The sequence below is a fragment of the Kogia breviceps genome, chromosome 3 (assembly GCF_026419965.1).
Source record: "Kogia breviceps isolate mKogBre1 chromosome 3, mKogBre1 haplotype 1, whole genome shotgun sequence".
NCBI lineage: Eukaryota > Metazoa > Chordata > Mammalia > Artiodactyla > Physeteridae > Kogia > Kogia breviceps.
In genome coordinates this window covers 153286257-153303179 of record NC_081312.1, presented here as the reverse complement: position 1 = coordinate 153303179, position 16923 = coordinate 153286257, and the positions used below count along the sequence as shown (strand labels likewise).

General features: G+C 41.3%; 1 protein-coding gene across 6 annotated transcripts in view; it reads right to left on the bottom strand.

The window, feature by feature from the left end:
* ADAMTSL3 (ADAMTS like 3) overlaps positions 1–16923 on the bottom strand; it is a 468377-nt gene that overhangs the window by 249353 nt on the left and 202101 nt on the right. For all 6 annotated transcript variants that reach the window (XM_067030016.1, XM_067030022.1, XM_067030019.1 and 3 more), the window contains one exon: positions 13112–13238. In XM_067030016.1, coding sequence (XP_066886117.1) covers positions 13112–13238 — 127 coding nt within the window. The remainder of the gene's footprint in view (positions 1–13111; positions 13239–16923) is intronic.

The following is a 16923-nucleotide window of genomic DNA, read 5'->3' as shown; positions in this document are numbered from 1 at the left end:
CTGTGGTACTTTTACAGGGCAGTGCCTCCCAGGATCACCTGGAGAACTTATTAAAACACAGATTCCTGATCCTCCCACAGAAATCCTGACCCAGAAGTTTAGGGTGGGGCCCAAGAATTTGCCCATCCCGCAGCCTCCATATGAGGGCTGCTATGGAGCATCTGTGAGCTATGTTTCCAATAGCACTGACCCAGGGTGAGGGAAAACTCCGGGTCTTTAGGACAGGAAGCAGGGATGGTTCTGTAGTCACAAACTTTTCAGCATTTCTTTACCGTTCTGCAGGAAATGGCACAATTCTAGGTCTGACCAGAAATAAAGTGAGAACCCTTGTGAGGTAGACAATTTTGAGGAGGGAGGGGCCAGCTGTACCAAATGTTCAACCGATGAGGGCTTAAAGTGCTGATGGATGAAGCAGTAAAAAGCTTGTTAATGGGCTTGGTAAAGGCAGTTTCAACTGGGTAGTAAGCACAGGAGGCTGTGGTTTGAGGAATAAATGATGACAAAAAAGTAGAAACAGGAAATGTAAACAGTTTTTCCAAAACTTGTCAATAAAGGTAGGTGAAAGATTAGGGTGGTAGCTGGAGATATGGAGTTTAAAAGATGTATATATAAACACACATACTAGTATAGGTATACATACATTATGTATACATACATACACAGACATATTTTGTAAATTATACTTCTATTTAAGATGGAAGACATCTGGTCACATGTAACCCTGATGGGAAAAGGAGACAAGAGAGGATAAAGAAGAGGGAGGGGATGATGTGTGGGGTGAGATCCCTGAGGAAGTAGCGGGGGCTGGAATCCAGGACACAGATGGAGGGATTAATTAGCCTTGGAAAGGAAGACAGACACTTGTGCCTCTGTGATGGGAGGGAGCAAAGAATGGATGGGTGCAGCTGCAGGGCGTGGTCTCTTCTGATGGTTTCTGTCTTATTGGGGTTTTTGGTTTTTTTTTTACAATCTTCTTTGGAGTTTAGCACAGAATCAGTTTTTGTAAATGGTTCATAAATGCTTGAAAAGACATTACATTCCGTCAAAATTCAATGCTCAAAAATACCTGTTAATGTAACATTACTAATTCTGCCGTGCAGCTCCTACTGACTGAAGTGTGTTCAAGTCTTTCATAGCAGTTTTATTTGCTTCAATTTCTTCTTACAGACCTATAGGGCTTTATTTTCTTTATACATTTTGATGTAATGGTATTCACAAATTTTTAAGACTGTTTTTTGATTATTGGTGGATGTAAAATACTCCTCTTTTTTTTGCCTGAGATTCTACTAGTTCTGATATAAATACTGTTGTCATGCTTTCCTTGTCTCCCCTCTTACAATGGGACACTTTTAGGCCCCAGACAAATGGCCTCCAGGTTAATTCCCCCTCAGTCTGGAGCTAGACCCAGATCTCATAGGAGAAAACTGCTTCTTGTGCTTCAGGACAGGTTAAGTATAGACGACTTAAAACCTCCTCTCACAAGTTTGCATATGAGGCCACCAATCAGGTCTGATTCTGAGGCTGCTTTAAAATATATTTTCTAATGGTGTAGAATCCAAGGGTTGAGAACATACCAGATGGAGGAAGGTTTCTTCTCTACCCCATCCTACAAGGTTCATAACAGCAAGTCCACATCTAGGAACACCCAGATTTGGTGGTGGTGTTGGGAACTGGTTCCTGGGGAACACTTTCATTATTTTGAACTATTTCAAAATTTTTTCATTGAAATTTGGGGTAAGAGATCCTTGATACTGCTACTCACTGTGCCATCTTCCAGGGCTTCTTCTCATCACAATTTTAATGTCATTTGCATTATTTTTACTCTACAAACTACTGGGAGAGGCAATATGGAATCGTGGTTAAGATCACAGACCCTGGAGCCAGACAACCTGGGTTGGAATACCAGCTCCACCACTTATAATGGCTGTATGACTTTGGGCAAGTTCCTACCTTCCCTGTGTCTCAGTTACATCTGTAGAATGAGGATAATAAGAATACTTGTTTCAAGGGGTTGTTGAGAGGATTTAATAACATAATACAAGCAAAGGGCTTAGAAGAGAACTTAACCACCAGTAGGACTAGGTAAGCAAAAGTTATTAAAACCACGCTGAGCACATACTATGCCCCCAGGCACAGTCCTAGGTAACCTGAGATAAATGCCTCCTTCGTTCTAGTAAAAACCCATTCCTACAATTAAGAAAACTGAAGTTTTGCAAGTTTAAGTGACTTGCCCAAGATCACAGGCTTCCTAATTAGTAGGGGTGGGGTCAGAACCAAAAACTGCACTCAACTTTTCTACTGTTGAGACCAAGTTATAATTGTATAAACCCAAACTCTCCCATCACAAGTATATTCTTTACAGACTTTGATTTTACGGGTTTCACTTATTTGATTTTGCAATCACTGGGCTGACCCAAGGATCTATGAATTTTGCTTCCACTAACTTCCCTCCCACACATAAACGCTCAAGTCCAGCTGTTGCATCATATTTTTTCTATGTCTCATTTCCTGCCGCAGAATCACAGTTTTGCTAAGTAGCAAGATGTACAGGAAATAAATTGTCCACACAATATTAACTAATCAATAAACATCAGTTTCAGCCCAGAAGGACTGTAATTTATACCAGGTCGCTTATTTTCACTATAAAGTCAAACTAGAACTACACCAACCTAAACACACACATTCCGTGGTAACACAAGAAAAGAGATGGATTCTTTTATCACTCTCACTTCAACAACCTCATTTCCACTTTTCCATTCCTGGTTTTTGTGTTTTTTTTATTTAAAAAATCTGGTTGGGTATTTTGCCGAACAAAACTTTCGGTCAAGCATATTTCCTGTTACTTTCTTGACCCTGCATTTATCTTCTTCAGCTTTTTTAGGCTCAAACACACACACACACCCTCCAATCTCCTCTCCATTCCCAAAAAACAAAGGAGTTATTTTTTAAAAAAGGAAGAAAAGTACCTGAATAAATGTTAATAATAATAATTAATCCTATGGAAAAAATGGAAAAATACTACTTATTTTCCTTTAAAGCGAGACAATGGGTGTGAAAGCATTCATTTTGTAAACTGAAAAACATATAAACACAGAAATGGTGTTTATTAATGCTCTTATACACCCATAACCACTTGGCATCATTTAACCTAAAACGACATTGTGTACAACAGGGGCTGACAACTTTCCAAACTAGGGCAGCCAAGGTTGATTCGAGTCTATCGGTCCCTCTGCGGGTGTGGTGGGGGACTGAGGGGGCGAAAGAAAGCAAAGCCAGTGTGTGGCTACACGGATTCTGAAGCTGGAGGACTATCCACATACTGCCTTTTGACACAGAGGTGGGATAAATGAGACGTGCCATGGAACAAAGATGGGCAAAGTAAAAATCAGAAATTTAACAACCGTCTTTTCAAAAGTAGAGAAGGCACATGGCAGGGATTTGACTTGGTGAGAGCAACCGGCTGGCTGCACGCTGAAAACCGATCCCCATACCTACACCCTCCCTGCGATGACATCCCTACTCCTGCCCTGAGCTGCTCGTGTGCTATATCATGGATGTCTCTTATGGCTGAATCTGCAAATGAGTGTCCTTAGCTATTAGCTCTGGTGTCTCTGTAGAAACTACCTGGAGGTATATCTCTTTAAGGGCTTAAAATGCCTTTACCCCAAAAGAGCAAGGTTAACAGGTTGAGTGCCTAACAGTGAGTGTATGCTTCGGTGCTCATTTCCAGGACTAGCTTTGAATAACATGCGGTAGAGGGGGCTATGTTACATACAGCATCTAACAACGTCTTTCTGTCCAGATGTTCCCCAGCATCCTAGTGTAACAGTTCTTTTCTGCCCTTCATACTGCATCTAAGAAATCAAGAGCCTGGTGAGGACTAAATGGTCATTTGCCTTCTGAGTCTGTAATGGGATGTAGAGGTTCAGAATATGTCACCCCAAGATATGCCACTTTGGCATACTGATTATTTTGAATTAAAGGTACCTGAGAAACAGCCAGTGCAAGAAGGACACTCTGGCCCTCCACTGGAGCAAAGCAGGAGATAAATCTCAGGGGAAGGTACCCTCCCTGTACCAGGGCGGGTAGAAGGCATCCTTATCACCAAAGACAGGGAATTTGGGGCCAAGAAGGCTGTGTAAACAAACATAAATATGTAAAATCTCCTGCGCCCTTTAAGAAGACAAGCCAACTTTGTGGAACCTTTTCATTAAAGCTTTGGAAAATTCTTCATATGAGATCCTAGGACTTACTTCTCTAGTCTCCATTTAATCCCAAGATGTCTGTGTTTGAAAATAAGGAATAAATTACAAATATATTTAACAGACTTTCAGAAATAAAAGCTGTCTTAGAAATCATCTATGCCAGCAGTCTCAGGACGCAGATGAAAAAGCCAAAGTTCCTGTGATCTTGCCTAAGATCACAGACAGTGGCCAAGCAGAGGTTATTACCCTAGTCTTTGGCTTCCAGTCCACTTCTGTTGCACAATATTATTTAGTCTCACTGAAAACATAATAGGAAGCAGAGCTGTCTCCAGCAAAGAGCCTGTATTCATTCGTGCAACAGTTATTGAGCTCCTGTGACGTGCTCAGTACTATACAAGCACTAGGAATAAAATGGTGAAAATCATAGACATGGTGTCTGCTTTTGCAATGCCTGACTGGTAGGAGAGACCAATTAAACAAATAAATACAATTGTCCCTTGAACAACAAGGGGGTGAACGGCACTGAACCTCCATGCAGTTGAAAATCCGCGCATAATTTATAGTCGGCTCTCCGTATCCGTGTTTCCTCTGTATCCAAGGCTCCGCATCTGGGGATTCACCCAACTGAGAATCATATGGTACTGTAGTCTTTACTATTGAAAAAATCCACGTATAGGTGGATCTGCACAGTTCAAGCCCATGTTATTTAAGAGACAACTGTAAATGAAATAATTACTTCTTGCAATAAAGGCTAAGAAGGAAATAGAAAAGAGAAGGGCTGACTTTAGGTAGATTGGTCAAAGAAAATCTCTCTGAGAAGGTGACACTTGAGCTCAAGGTTGAAAACGAGGTAGCCCAGTTAAGAGTTGGGAGAAGCATGTTCCAGGCTCAGGGACTGGTCGATGCAAAAGCCATGGAGGAAAAGGGCACCTGGCATTCTAAAATCATCCAGAAAGTCAGTACGACTGGAGACTAGTGAATGAGGGGCAAAATGATACACATGACATAAGAGCCAGATCCACAAGACTTTGAAAGTCATGGAAAGGGGTATGGATTTTATTATAAGTGTAAAAATAAAGGCAATTCACAAAGAGGTCTTAAGCTGGGGAGTTCCTGGTCAGTCCGGCTACTCTGTGAAAATCAGCCTCCATAACACACTCTCTCAACAGCACCTGCATGTCATTTTCCTCTTGTTTTTTTTTCATGCAGAGGACATAGAAGAAGCATAAATACATGGGAAAGAGCAAGGCAAGGGCGAAAGCCCAGGGATCTAGATTTTCAGTCTTGGGATCTTCTTCCATGCCATGCTCTCTCTCGTGAATTAAATGGGGAAACATCCCATTAAAAAGAACAGGGTCTGGGACTTCCCTGGTGGTCCAGTGGTTAAGACTCTGCACTTCCATGCAGGCGGTGCAGGTTCGATCTCTTGTCGAGGAGCTAAGATCCCACAAGCTGTGCGGCGCGGCCAAGAAATTTTTTTAAAAAATAAAAATGTCAAAAATAAATAAAATGAACAGGGTCTTTGGTTTGAATATTCTTTTGCCACACACAGTTCTAGCATAAGAGTTTTATCCATCAGAATCTTGCCCAAGAAAGATTAATAAGGAGGCAGAAAAAAATGAAATAAGAAGGCAGGAGGAAGGGAAACCAATCTGTGTAGCATGTCAGCAAGCCAGTACAGCCTTCTTTGTTATGGAATAAGTTAAATGTACAGATTATCTTTGGAAATGACAGTCAAAGGAGAAATGAAGAGTGTATGAAGAGAAAACCTCGTGAGAATTACCCTGTGAGGCAGCCCCACAGTCCACCGAGCCCAGGATGCTATATCTGCCAGGAGGAGTACACAGGGATGCTTTGTAAGAAGGTGTGGTTATCTTCACAATGTCCAAAGTTAAGCGTAATGCTGGTGTTCCAGCTCAGCCTTAGGCATCGCTGTATCAATAGGCTTAGCTGCCACCAGGGATAAATGTTCAGTTGACCCTTGAACAACGTGGGGGTTAGGAGCGACAACCCCCTCCAGTCAAAAATCCGAGCATAGGGACTTCCCTGGCGGTCCACTGGTTAAGACTCCGTGCTCTCAATGCAGGGGGCACAGGTTCAATCCTGGTTGGGGAACTAAGATCCTGAAAGCCACACAGTGCAGCCAAAAAATAATAATAATAATAATCTGAGTATAACTTACAGTTGGCCCTCCTATACCCAGTTCCTCATATCCGTTCGCCGTTCCAAGTGGGTGGGTCCAACCCACGACAGATCACTTAGTCATGTAGTATTTACTGCTGAAGAAAATACAAAACCGGGCAGTTCAAACCCGTGTTGTTCAAGGGTCAACTACATAAACAGCTCAGATCAGACAAGCTGAGCTTATTTATTTATTTGTCTCATGGGTGCATGCCCTTGTGTGGACAAGACCAAAATAATGGGCAAGCCTGGAAAAACAAGTGAGTCCCTAAGAAACAAATCAAGATGCTCCAAATAGGGGTGTTGCTGTTTTTAGAGTTTTCCCTCTTTAAAAACTGAGTGGCCTCCAGTTCCCTGTTCCAACAGCCAAAGTTATTGATGCCAGTTGTTATTTCAGTCTCTCTCCTTCTCCCTGTGAACAGGAAATATGCATGCTGTATGTGGATTAATTTCTGATATTTCTCATAGCAAAGCTTCTGGCTCCAGGCTCTTACACCTTGAATCTGCCTCCCTGCAGGATGGAAACGAGGGCCCCTGAGCAACCCTGTACTCTTTCTCCAGAGCAGGGCTGTGCCAATAGCGTCTCCCGGCCATGGCCTCCTTCAGTGTAAGTCCCGGGGAAGATCGGAATGATTGCTTGGCAAAGGTGAGGACGGAGGAGCCTGGTGGACCCCCCAGGTCTGGTGATGAACACTTAGGGATTGACGTGGCTTCGTTTTCCACATTTCTTTCACACAAAGCACGATTAGAGGGAAGTGCTTCCATATGGCCCGTGGAAAACCTCAGCCAAAAACAGCTTCAGCTGGCCAGATTCAGAGCAGCAACAGACATGAAGGGGCCGTAAGGAAAAGCGAGGATGAGAAGCACCGAGTGTTCACGCAGGCAGGCATCCTTGCTAAGTTTAGCCTCAGCCGCAGCACAGGCATATAGAGCCTGAAGACTGGCCAGCAGCCGGCGGGATGCCCCCAGCTCTCACCGCACAGCTCTCCTCACCGCATTCAGGGGTCTGTCTGTGAGCTCCAGCTGCCCTTCCTTTGCAGAAATTAATAAAAAAATATTATAGATTTAGGGCTTCCCTGGTGGCGCAGTGGTTGAGAGTCCGCCTGCCGATGCAGGGGACGCAGGTTCGTGCCCCGGTCCGGGAAGATCCCACGTGCCGCGGAGCGGCTGGGCCCGTGAGCCATGGCCGCTGAGCCTGTGCGTCCGGAGCCTGTGCTCCGCAACGCGAGAGGCCACAACAGTGAGAGGCCCGCGTACCGCAAAAAAAAAAAAAAATTAGGATTTTAGGGGCCCTTCTCCTGGATTGTCCTGAACTGGCATCAGGGGTCTGAGACCCCTTCAAAAAACTCGGAATGGCAAATTTGGGGCTTATGGGGACACATGCATTTTTCTGGAGAGAAAATGCATAATTATCAATAGATTCTCAAAAGGATCTATAATCCCAAAGCTGAAATTCAATGAGAGAGAGGATATGAAGTACCTTCTCAAGAGTGAGGAATGATGCAGTCAAGCAGGTAAGCCCCTTTCAGCCAGCACAGCCCCCATCCCAACCCCTCCCAACCCAGGGCCTCCTCCACATTGTACTTCTCCAAAAAGACTGGTTTCTTGACCCAAATCCACTCAGCTTCTACTCTGGTTCAATTAGAAGTTTCTCAATTTTTAATCTCTCTCAGACCCTGACAAGATGACATCTTTTCTGATGAGATTTCCACACTTTTTAAAGCCAACAGTAACTGTAGGCACTTCCCCAAGGCCTGAGCTGGTGATGATTTTCCCCCATTAGTCCTCTCATCCCAAAGCTGTCCTAGTTAACTCTTCACAGCCCTGCCTGGTTCTTCACTGTCTTCCTCTGGATCTTATTCTTTCCTCTATCTTTGGTTTCTCCTATAATTCACTGTGTTTTGACACCTTTGACAAGACTTTCCTCCACACCCATCAGTAGCTCTCTCAAAAACAATGCCCCGGTGGACCAAGTGCTGACTTTGAAATCTGTTTACATTCAATGTTATGTTAGAGGTGTGACATCCTTTGGTACTCATATGAGCAATATTTCTAATAAAAATATTGCTAGCGTTTACTGAGTTCTCTCTAGGTGCCAGACACTATTTGGAATGCTCAGCATGACTGAGTTATTAAATCCTGACAATAACTCCACAAAGGCGGTACAACCGCTGTTCCCAGTTTAAAATGAGAAAGTCAAGATACACAGAAGAGTTCAAAAACTTGCTCTGTTTACAGAGCTAGTAAACAACAGGCCCAGGCTTTAAACCCAGGCAGTCTGGCCCCAGACTCCAATTTCGTAACCATGTTCCTTAACTTCTCTATTCCTTAGTTTTCTCACCTGTAAAATGGGTTGGACAATGTCAAAACCACAATGTAAGGGGGCTGGTGGAATTAAATGATATGCCTGAAGAGAATGTTGGGAATTATAAAGCATTAGATCAATATTACTAATAACAGAATGGATGGAATGTGATATACTTGGTTTCCCAGCTCCTTAGAAGCCAATGTGTCATATGCCACAGTTCTGGTCAGCAAGGCAAAACTCCCTGGGGAAGACTTCCCTTCCTGACTAAAGGGCACAGTATTAAAAGAATGCCTTTTGCACCACCTTCTTCTTTATCATCTGCTGTGCGAATGTGTTGTCTGAGTATTTGATAGTGACTTAGCAACCCCAGATGAAAGCCATACTCTAAGCTGATGAAGGAGAGACAGGAGCCTGGTTCCTCAAAAACATAGTAAAACAGCTTCCCCAAACTTGACTGCCAGCTCCAGACTTCTTGTTAGAAGAGATATGTAAACTCCTGTATCTATAAGTTGGGTCGTCTGTGAATTGCCATAGAATGCATCTCTCACTGGTACCCCACCACTCAAAGCCAGTTCCTTCAGGAAGCCCATGGATCTCATGGTTTCCAATCTCACCTCGGCCCCTTTGCAGCTACTCCTCTACTTCATTACTGTCTTTTTTTTTTTTTTTTGGCTGCGCTGTGTGGCGTGTGGGATCTTAGTTCACCGGCCAGGGATTGAACCCGGGCCCCAGAAGTGAGAGCAGGGAGTCTTGCTGGGAATTCCCCTCCTTACTGTCTTTGATGAGTTCCTCATCCTCCTTTCCTTGATGGGAGCACTCTCGAGTCTCTGATAGCCCTCACTCTTTTCCTTTTTTATTGAAATATAGTTCATTTATAATACTGTGTTAGTTTCAGGTATACAGCATCTTGATTCAGTATTTTTTCAGATTATATTCCATTACAGGTTATTACAGGATATTGGGTATAATTCCCTGTGCTATACAGTATATCCTTGCTGCTTATCTATTTTATATATAGTAATTTATATCTGTTAACCCCAAACTCCTAATTTGTCCCCCCACCCCCTTGGTAACCACAGGTTTGTTTTCTACATCTGTGAATTTGTTTTATTTTTTTAATTTATTTTTTATATTTTTAGTTTATTTTTTATTTATATTTTAGGGAACCTGAAATCTTTTTATAATTCCTTGGCACCATAGTATGAGCTCACAAAACATCCACTCGTGCTTATTGTCTGCAACAGACAATTTATATGATAGTATTTTTTGCAATAAAAGAATATTAAACCTGTTTCTCAAGTCACTAAGCACCCTCCTGCTACAACTATTCCCAAAGCTTGCATAGATATTTTGTTGTACTTTAAATTTTGTTTTTTTCTACTGTTAATTCCTTTGCCAATGTTTTATCCTAAAGAAGAAGGAAGTGATGTAGAGATCATAGCTTCCAATGAAGAAAAGGATGGCTGGAGAGTAGGGTCATCTGCCTCATCTTCTTTATCCTTCAGCCAGTGTTAACTATGTGTCAGACACTTTTTCATATATAGTCCAATTTGATCCTCACAATGACCCTAAGAGCTGAGCATAATTATTATCCCCATTTGTGAATCTGTTTTAGAGCCCTCACTCTTAAGCAGCTGACTCTACCTCCTAATGAACAGAGTTTAAAAAAAAAAAAAAAAGACAAAACACTGTATTGGAACACAGTTAATTTCTCAAGGGTGCCTGTAGTTATCCAGTTCTTGACATGGTGTGGGTGTGTACCCCTCCTTTATTCCTGGGAAAATCCTTCCCTTGATACATTCTCTCACCTTCTGTTCACTCCTAAACCCACTGCATTCAGGCTTTGGTTTCAGCCAGAAGTTCGTTGAAACCACTCTTGCTAAGGTCACAAATTTGGCTTCAAATTGCCAAAGAGAAATTTTTGGACCTTAATTCCAGCTTACCTCAAAACAGCATTTAACATGGCCGACTATTACCTCCTTTTCGGAATTACTTATTCCTTCAGCTTCCATACTGCTTTGACTAAGTTCTGAGTTTACCTACTCGTTTCATTATCTTTTCACTTGAATTCCCTTAAACTTTTTCCCTGGCTAAATTGTCATGACTTCCTGATATATTCTATATACTCTCTTTGGAGGGACTCAGCTAATTTATAGCTAAAGACCACCAAAACGGGGATTTTGCCACTAGCAACAATGGACTATGTTTCAGATCAACTCTTCCACTCCAAAGATGATCAACATCTGTTTGAAGGTATCAGATAGGTACCAAGGCATTGAATACTTAAGGGGCCAAATCTGGGGAAAGAAGAAAAACCCAAGGAGGTGAATGTTTATCTTTGATATGCATCTCCTCTCCGTGCATTCCTTACCCTGATGAACAGCAAATAAATCCACCCAGCTGCTCAAGCTGGAAAATCTGCAACATCCTACCTTTCTTTTCTCTCTTACAGTCTTCATTCAGAGAATTATCAAACTCTACTGACTCTCCTAAATCTCTCTCCCATCTGTTCCTGCCTCTCCCACCACACTACTCCCGACCAAGGCCTCATTATTTCAAACACCCTGGAGTATTTAAAAATAGCATCCTGCTTAGACTCCTTGCTTCCTGGCTCACCTCCACACGCAGCCAGAATTATTTCATTAAAACACAAATCTAACCATGCCACTCCACTGCCTAAATGGCTTCAATGACTCCATTTAACTTGAAATGTGAAGCACAATGATGAAGGCCTTTACGGTTGCCTTCTCTCTTATTCCCCGACCCTAAATCAATGTGCAATCCTAGTAGTTCCTCAGCCAAGTCCAGGCTTCACTCTAGGGTCACACCATGAACTTTGTGTTTCCTCTGCCTGGAAAATCCTCCCCACCTTCCACCCCTCCTGTAAGGTTCTCCCCATTTTGGAAGAATAAGTAAAATCCCTGTTTCATAAGTTACACCCAAATAAACACGAAGAAATAAAAGAGTTTAAAGTAGGAACACACAGGGACTTCCCTGGTGGTGCAGTGGTTAAGAATCCACCTACCAATGCAGGGGACACGGGTCTGATCCCTGGTCCGGGGAGAACCCACGTGCAGCGGAGCAACTAAACCCGTGCACCACAACTACTGAGCCTGCGCTCTAGAATCCGCGAGCCACAGCTACTGAAGCCCACACACCTAGAGTCCGTGCTCCTCAACAAGAGAAGCCACCGCAATGAGAAGCCTGCACACTACAACGAAGAGGAGCCCCTGCTCGCCACAACTAGAGAAAGCCCGCACGCTGCAACAAAGACCCAACACAGCCAAAAATAAATAAATAAATATATAAATTTATAAAAAACTAAAATAAAGTAGGAACACACAAAAAAAGCACTGGCAGAAGGCACACATGTATAATTTTTTCCCTTTAAGGCAAGGGTCAGCAAACTACAACCTGAGGGTCAAATTCAGCCTGCAGGCTAGTTTTTGTAAATAAAGTTTTATTGGAACACAGCTGTGCCCCTCGGTTCACAGGTTGTCTGTGGCTGCTTTTGCCTGGCAACAGCACAGTGTTGAGTAGTTGAGACAGAAATCATATGGGCTGAAAAGCCCTAAAATATTTACTCTCTGGCCCTTTACAGAAAAAGTTGACCTCCACATTTTTTAAAATAAATTTTAAGCAGATATTATTGAACTTCAAAGATGGAAAAGTCTGAATATGTAGAACTTAGAAACTACTGAGTCTACAAACACAAACAATATTGAAAGTTAAATGACAGAGAACATTAGAAATAGGTACAACAGACAAATAGTATATATTCATGATACAAGTGAGGAAAAGATCACCATTCAAATAGAAAAAAGAGTAAATGACTTCAGCAGCTAATTGAAACATGAAGAAGTGTAAATGGGCAAAAAATGCATGACGATATTTTCTTCCTTGTTAGCAATCAGAGGGGGGCAAAAAAATAATGACTCATAGTTTACCTTAAAATGTCAGCAAATTTTTTTAAAAAGTTATACTCTGTATTGGCATATGTTCAAAGAAACAGGTAGTCTTAGAAGAGGTAATTGGATTAGGGACTTTCCTGGCAGTCCAGTGGTTAAGACTTCACCCTCCAATGCAGGAGGTGTGGGTCCGATCCCTGGTGGGGGAGCTAAGATCTCACATGCCTCCTGGCCAAAAGACCAAAACATAAAACAGAAGCAATACTGTAACAAAGTCAATGAAGACTTTAAAAATGGTCCATATCAAAAAAAAAAAAATCTTTATAAAAAAAGAGGTAATGGGAATAAAAATTTGATATACTACACTTTTTGGAAGAAATTTGTCTTTTAGAACACGGGTCAAAAGTTCTTTCCAACGAAAAAGCATAACATTAGGAAAATGTTATTCTAGTATCAGGTGGTCTAAAGCACATGTTTTATGGTAACATCGTATCGGGTTTAAAACCTACTTTTTTCAGGAGAAACTTGTGACTTTGATTGTCCCCGCACCAGCCTGCAGGTGGTGCCGTCACCAGCACAGACGCCACAGTTGTCTTCCTTGGCGTTGCTCCCCAGTTGGCGGTCGCAGCCCACTGCCTGCAGACAGAAGCACAGCAGTCAGGAGCAGGTAGAGATACGGCGATGTGAGACCTTCTCTATGTCAGAAACCGTATTTATGGCGTTATCCTTCTTAAATGTACGAGTTGGCTCTCTTTTATGAGAATACAGTTTTTAAAAGATATAATAATATATAAAGCTTGACAGTACCCTGTCATTTATATGATTCTTCTCCAAAGGCCAAAGAATTAAAAAAGACTTGAGACTGCCCCTTGACACTCCCACTCTTCGTGTTTTATTTATAATTTTATTCAGATATTTTATGTACATAAAATGAATGGAACATTACAGGTATTTCCTCTCTCCTCTTTCCCCACCCCTTCCCTCTCTTTCTATCCCTACCCTGATCCTATTCTCTCATTTCTTCTCCCAAATGACCACTATTCTGTAGTTGATGTATATATATCCTTCTGGTCCATAGTTGTATTTTAATTTTTTTTTTCTGTTTTAAATCTCAATCTATACCTGTATCTTAATACTGATGATATATCCATATCTCTCTATATTCTGTATTTGTATCTTTGCATTTCCTTCTGTTTATTATTATCTATACCTATACCTATCTCTACCTGATGTCATTATATATATGTGTGTGTGTGTATATATACAACCTTTATAAAAACTTTTATAGGGCTTCCCTGGTGGCGCAGTGGTTGAGAGTCTGCCTGCCGATGCAGGGGACACGGGTTCGTGCCCCGGTTTGGGAAGATCCCACATGCCACGGAGCGGCTGGGCCCGTGAGCCATGGCCACTGAGCCTGTGCGTCCAGAGCCTGTGCTCCGCAAAGGGATAGGCCACAGCAGTGAGAGGCCAACTTTTATAAACAATTTTTTAAATATAAGAAAGGAATTAATGAGAGAGCTATTTCATAGAATATGCTTATACTGATATCCTTCAGTCTTTGGTGAATTACTGCTTTTGTGAGTTGTGTTGTGTATTTGCTAGACTGTGAGCTTCCTTGTATGCGAAAAAAGGCTATGTCTTATATCTCTTTTTATTTTACAAATATGTCTTTTACATGATGTGCGCCCAATAATATTAACTGATGAGTTGGTTTATCTCCACTTCTGCTTACACATTCAACTTTATTTGTATTTATATGCCTGGTGTGTAAGTGCAGAGACCTTAGAGGCAAACAGCCCACTTACAAAACCTGCCCTGTCCTACCACCCCTTTCAAGCTGCATGGTGTTGAACAATTCAAACTCTAGAAGACTCATTTTCCTCAAGAGTAAAATAAGGACAATAATACATACTCCTCAGAGTGTCTACTAAGAATGAAATGAGAAAATATATGTGAAACTCTTAGTACAGTGATTAGAATACTCAAAGGGCTCATCAAAAGAGAGCCCCTTTAATCTCTCTCTGTTTTTCATTTTGTTTTGACTGCTGGGTTGAGCCCCTATGCTTCAGTTTGGAGAACTGTTGGATCAGATTTTGTATCCAAGGTGTTGAAGAGAATATAAAACAGGACGAAGTTGGAACCACATCTATAGACTATTCTTTCCAAAATGTTGGCGCTGAAGGGAAGGAAAAAGATCAAATGAAAGTTTCAGGGAGAGGTAGGAAAAGTTCCAAGGAAGCCTATGATTAGAGATATTTTCAAATTCACAAAGGGCTGTCATGAAGAAAGGGTTTACATTTGTTCTGTGTATTTTCAAACGGTGAAAGCTCCAGGTTTTGGCATAATTTAGTTCAATATGAAAAAATTTTTAAAGTCAGAGTTATCCAACAATAAATATTCAACCATGGGCTAGGTAGGAGACTTTATGGCAGGAAAATTGGAGAGGGGATTAAATTATTTGATGAGCAGCTGAATCCTTTGAGACCTTTCATCCTGATTATATGATTTTTATAAAGATAATAGTAAAATATTAATAATAATAGTTGATTTTTATTAAATGCTTACCACGTACCTGGCATTATGCCAAGTATGTTATACACATTATTTCATTTAATCTTCATAGCAACCTTTTGATACCTTCTATCTCTATTTTACAAATAAGGCATCTGAGTGTCACTGAGGTTATATGACTTTCCTACATTACACAACTAGTGTATTGTTTTAAAACCTGTTTTAAGTTCATCTGACAGCAGAATCCTAACACTATGCTATACCTTCCTCACCTTTAATATCAGCAGATGGACAACAATGAACCCACTTACATAGGCCATTATGTTAATATTTACAAGTACATGTGGAATAACTTAAGAGTGATTGATTTTGGAAACACACTTGCGTGGTTGAGATTCAATCAGTGAGTAACTTGTGCCCATGCAGCTCTCTCAAAGGGTAGTAATTCTACCATCAAACTATAGAAACACTGTTCCTAGGCCAAGCTCTGTCCTCACACATCTGTGTCCCTGAGCACTTTGCATTTCATGAGAATTAGAGTCACCCTTTATCTGGTCATCCAGGAAGGGTGTGGGTTTAGGAGCTAGGATGGGCTTGTTTTGAAGAGTGTTTAGGGTCTTGCCCTTGCAAGACCCTGGGCAATCGAATACCCCCCTGAGCACTGACATTTATTTCACAATTTTTAAAGCTATAGTTCATCCAAATATTACAGCCAAAAATAAGTATGTGAAAACATCACAGAAAAATAATATCTGAAAAGAAGGTCTGGTTGCCTTGTGATTCATAGGGTATAAGCCGGAACTGCCCTTGAAACTGAGGGACTACTGAATTTTGGCTCTCACTTCACATCATAATGAACAGTGAGCAACTTTCTAAGAATTGCCTCAAGTATTTTCAACTTCTGTGACTTTTCCTGAAGTCAAGATCTCTAGTGGTAATGATTTAAAAACCACTAATCGATAAACATAGCAATAAAATTTATTAACATCCATATATAACCAATTTCTATAGAGCCAGGCACTACAGAGTATAAATGAGTAAGACAAGATTTATATTCTACAGTGTAGTTAATGAGACAAATTATATAAGATAGGGGATAATATAAACAAAACTTTAAGATATATGAGCAGAGCTTTGAGGAATAAATACACATATATAAATCATCACTTCAGCTAAGGATTATTTCATAGTTCTGGCATATGATTTCTTAATCAGCTCATAGAAGTCAGTGTTTAAATAAGGGTCATTACTGTATATGAAGCAAAACATGAATTTTCCAGCTCAGTTAAATATAATCCTTCAAGAAGCAAAGAATTTTTTGAGTCAACTTCTGCTTGAGATCTCTGAAAATTGGATTCTACCTTACAAAAAATTCTAACACTCCTGCCTGAAAAATCAGAGGATATGGAGCTATGGTAATCATTAGGAATATTCATAAATATTTAGCTTCTCCAGCCCATGGAGGACTGCACTTCCCCACCCCCTTAGAAATTAAGTGTGGTCATTGACTGTCTTTGGCCAATGAAATATGAGTCTAAGTGTCTGTGTCACTTCTGTAAGAAGTTTCAAGGGTCAGTGTGTGGAGTCACACATTCCCCTTCTCACTGCTGTAGTTACTATGTAAAACATGTTCCAATAAAGCCTCCCTCAGTCTGGGTCTCTGAGATGTTCAAGGGCAAAGACTCCTGCTGACCCACGTTGGCCAAGTAGCGTGAGCTAAAAGTCACCTTTAATTGTCTTAAGCCACAGAGCTTTAGGGGTTGCTGGTTACTGAAGGAAAAACCTAGCCTGTATTATACTGGAGTACTAT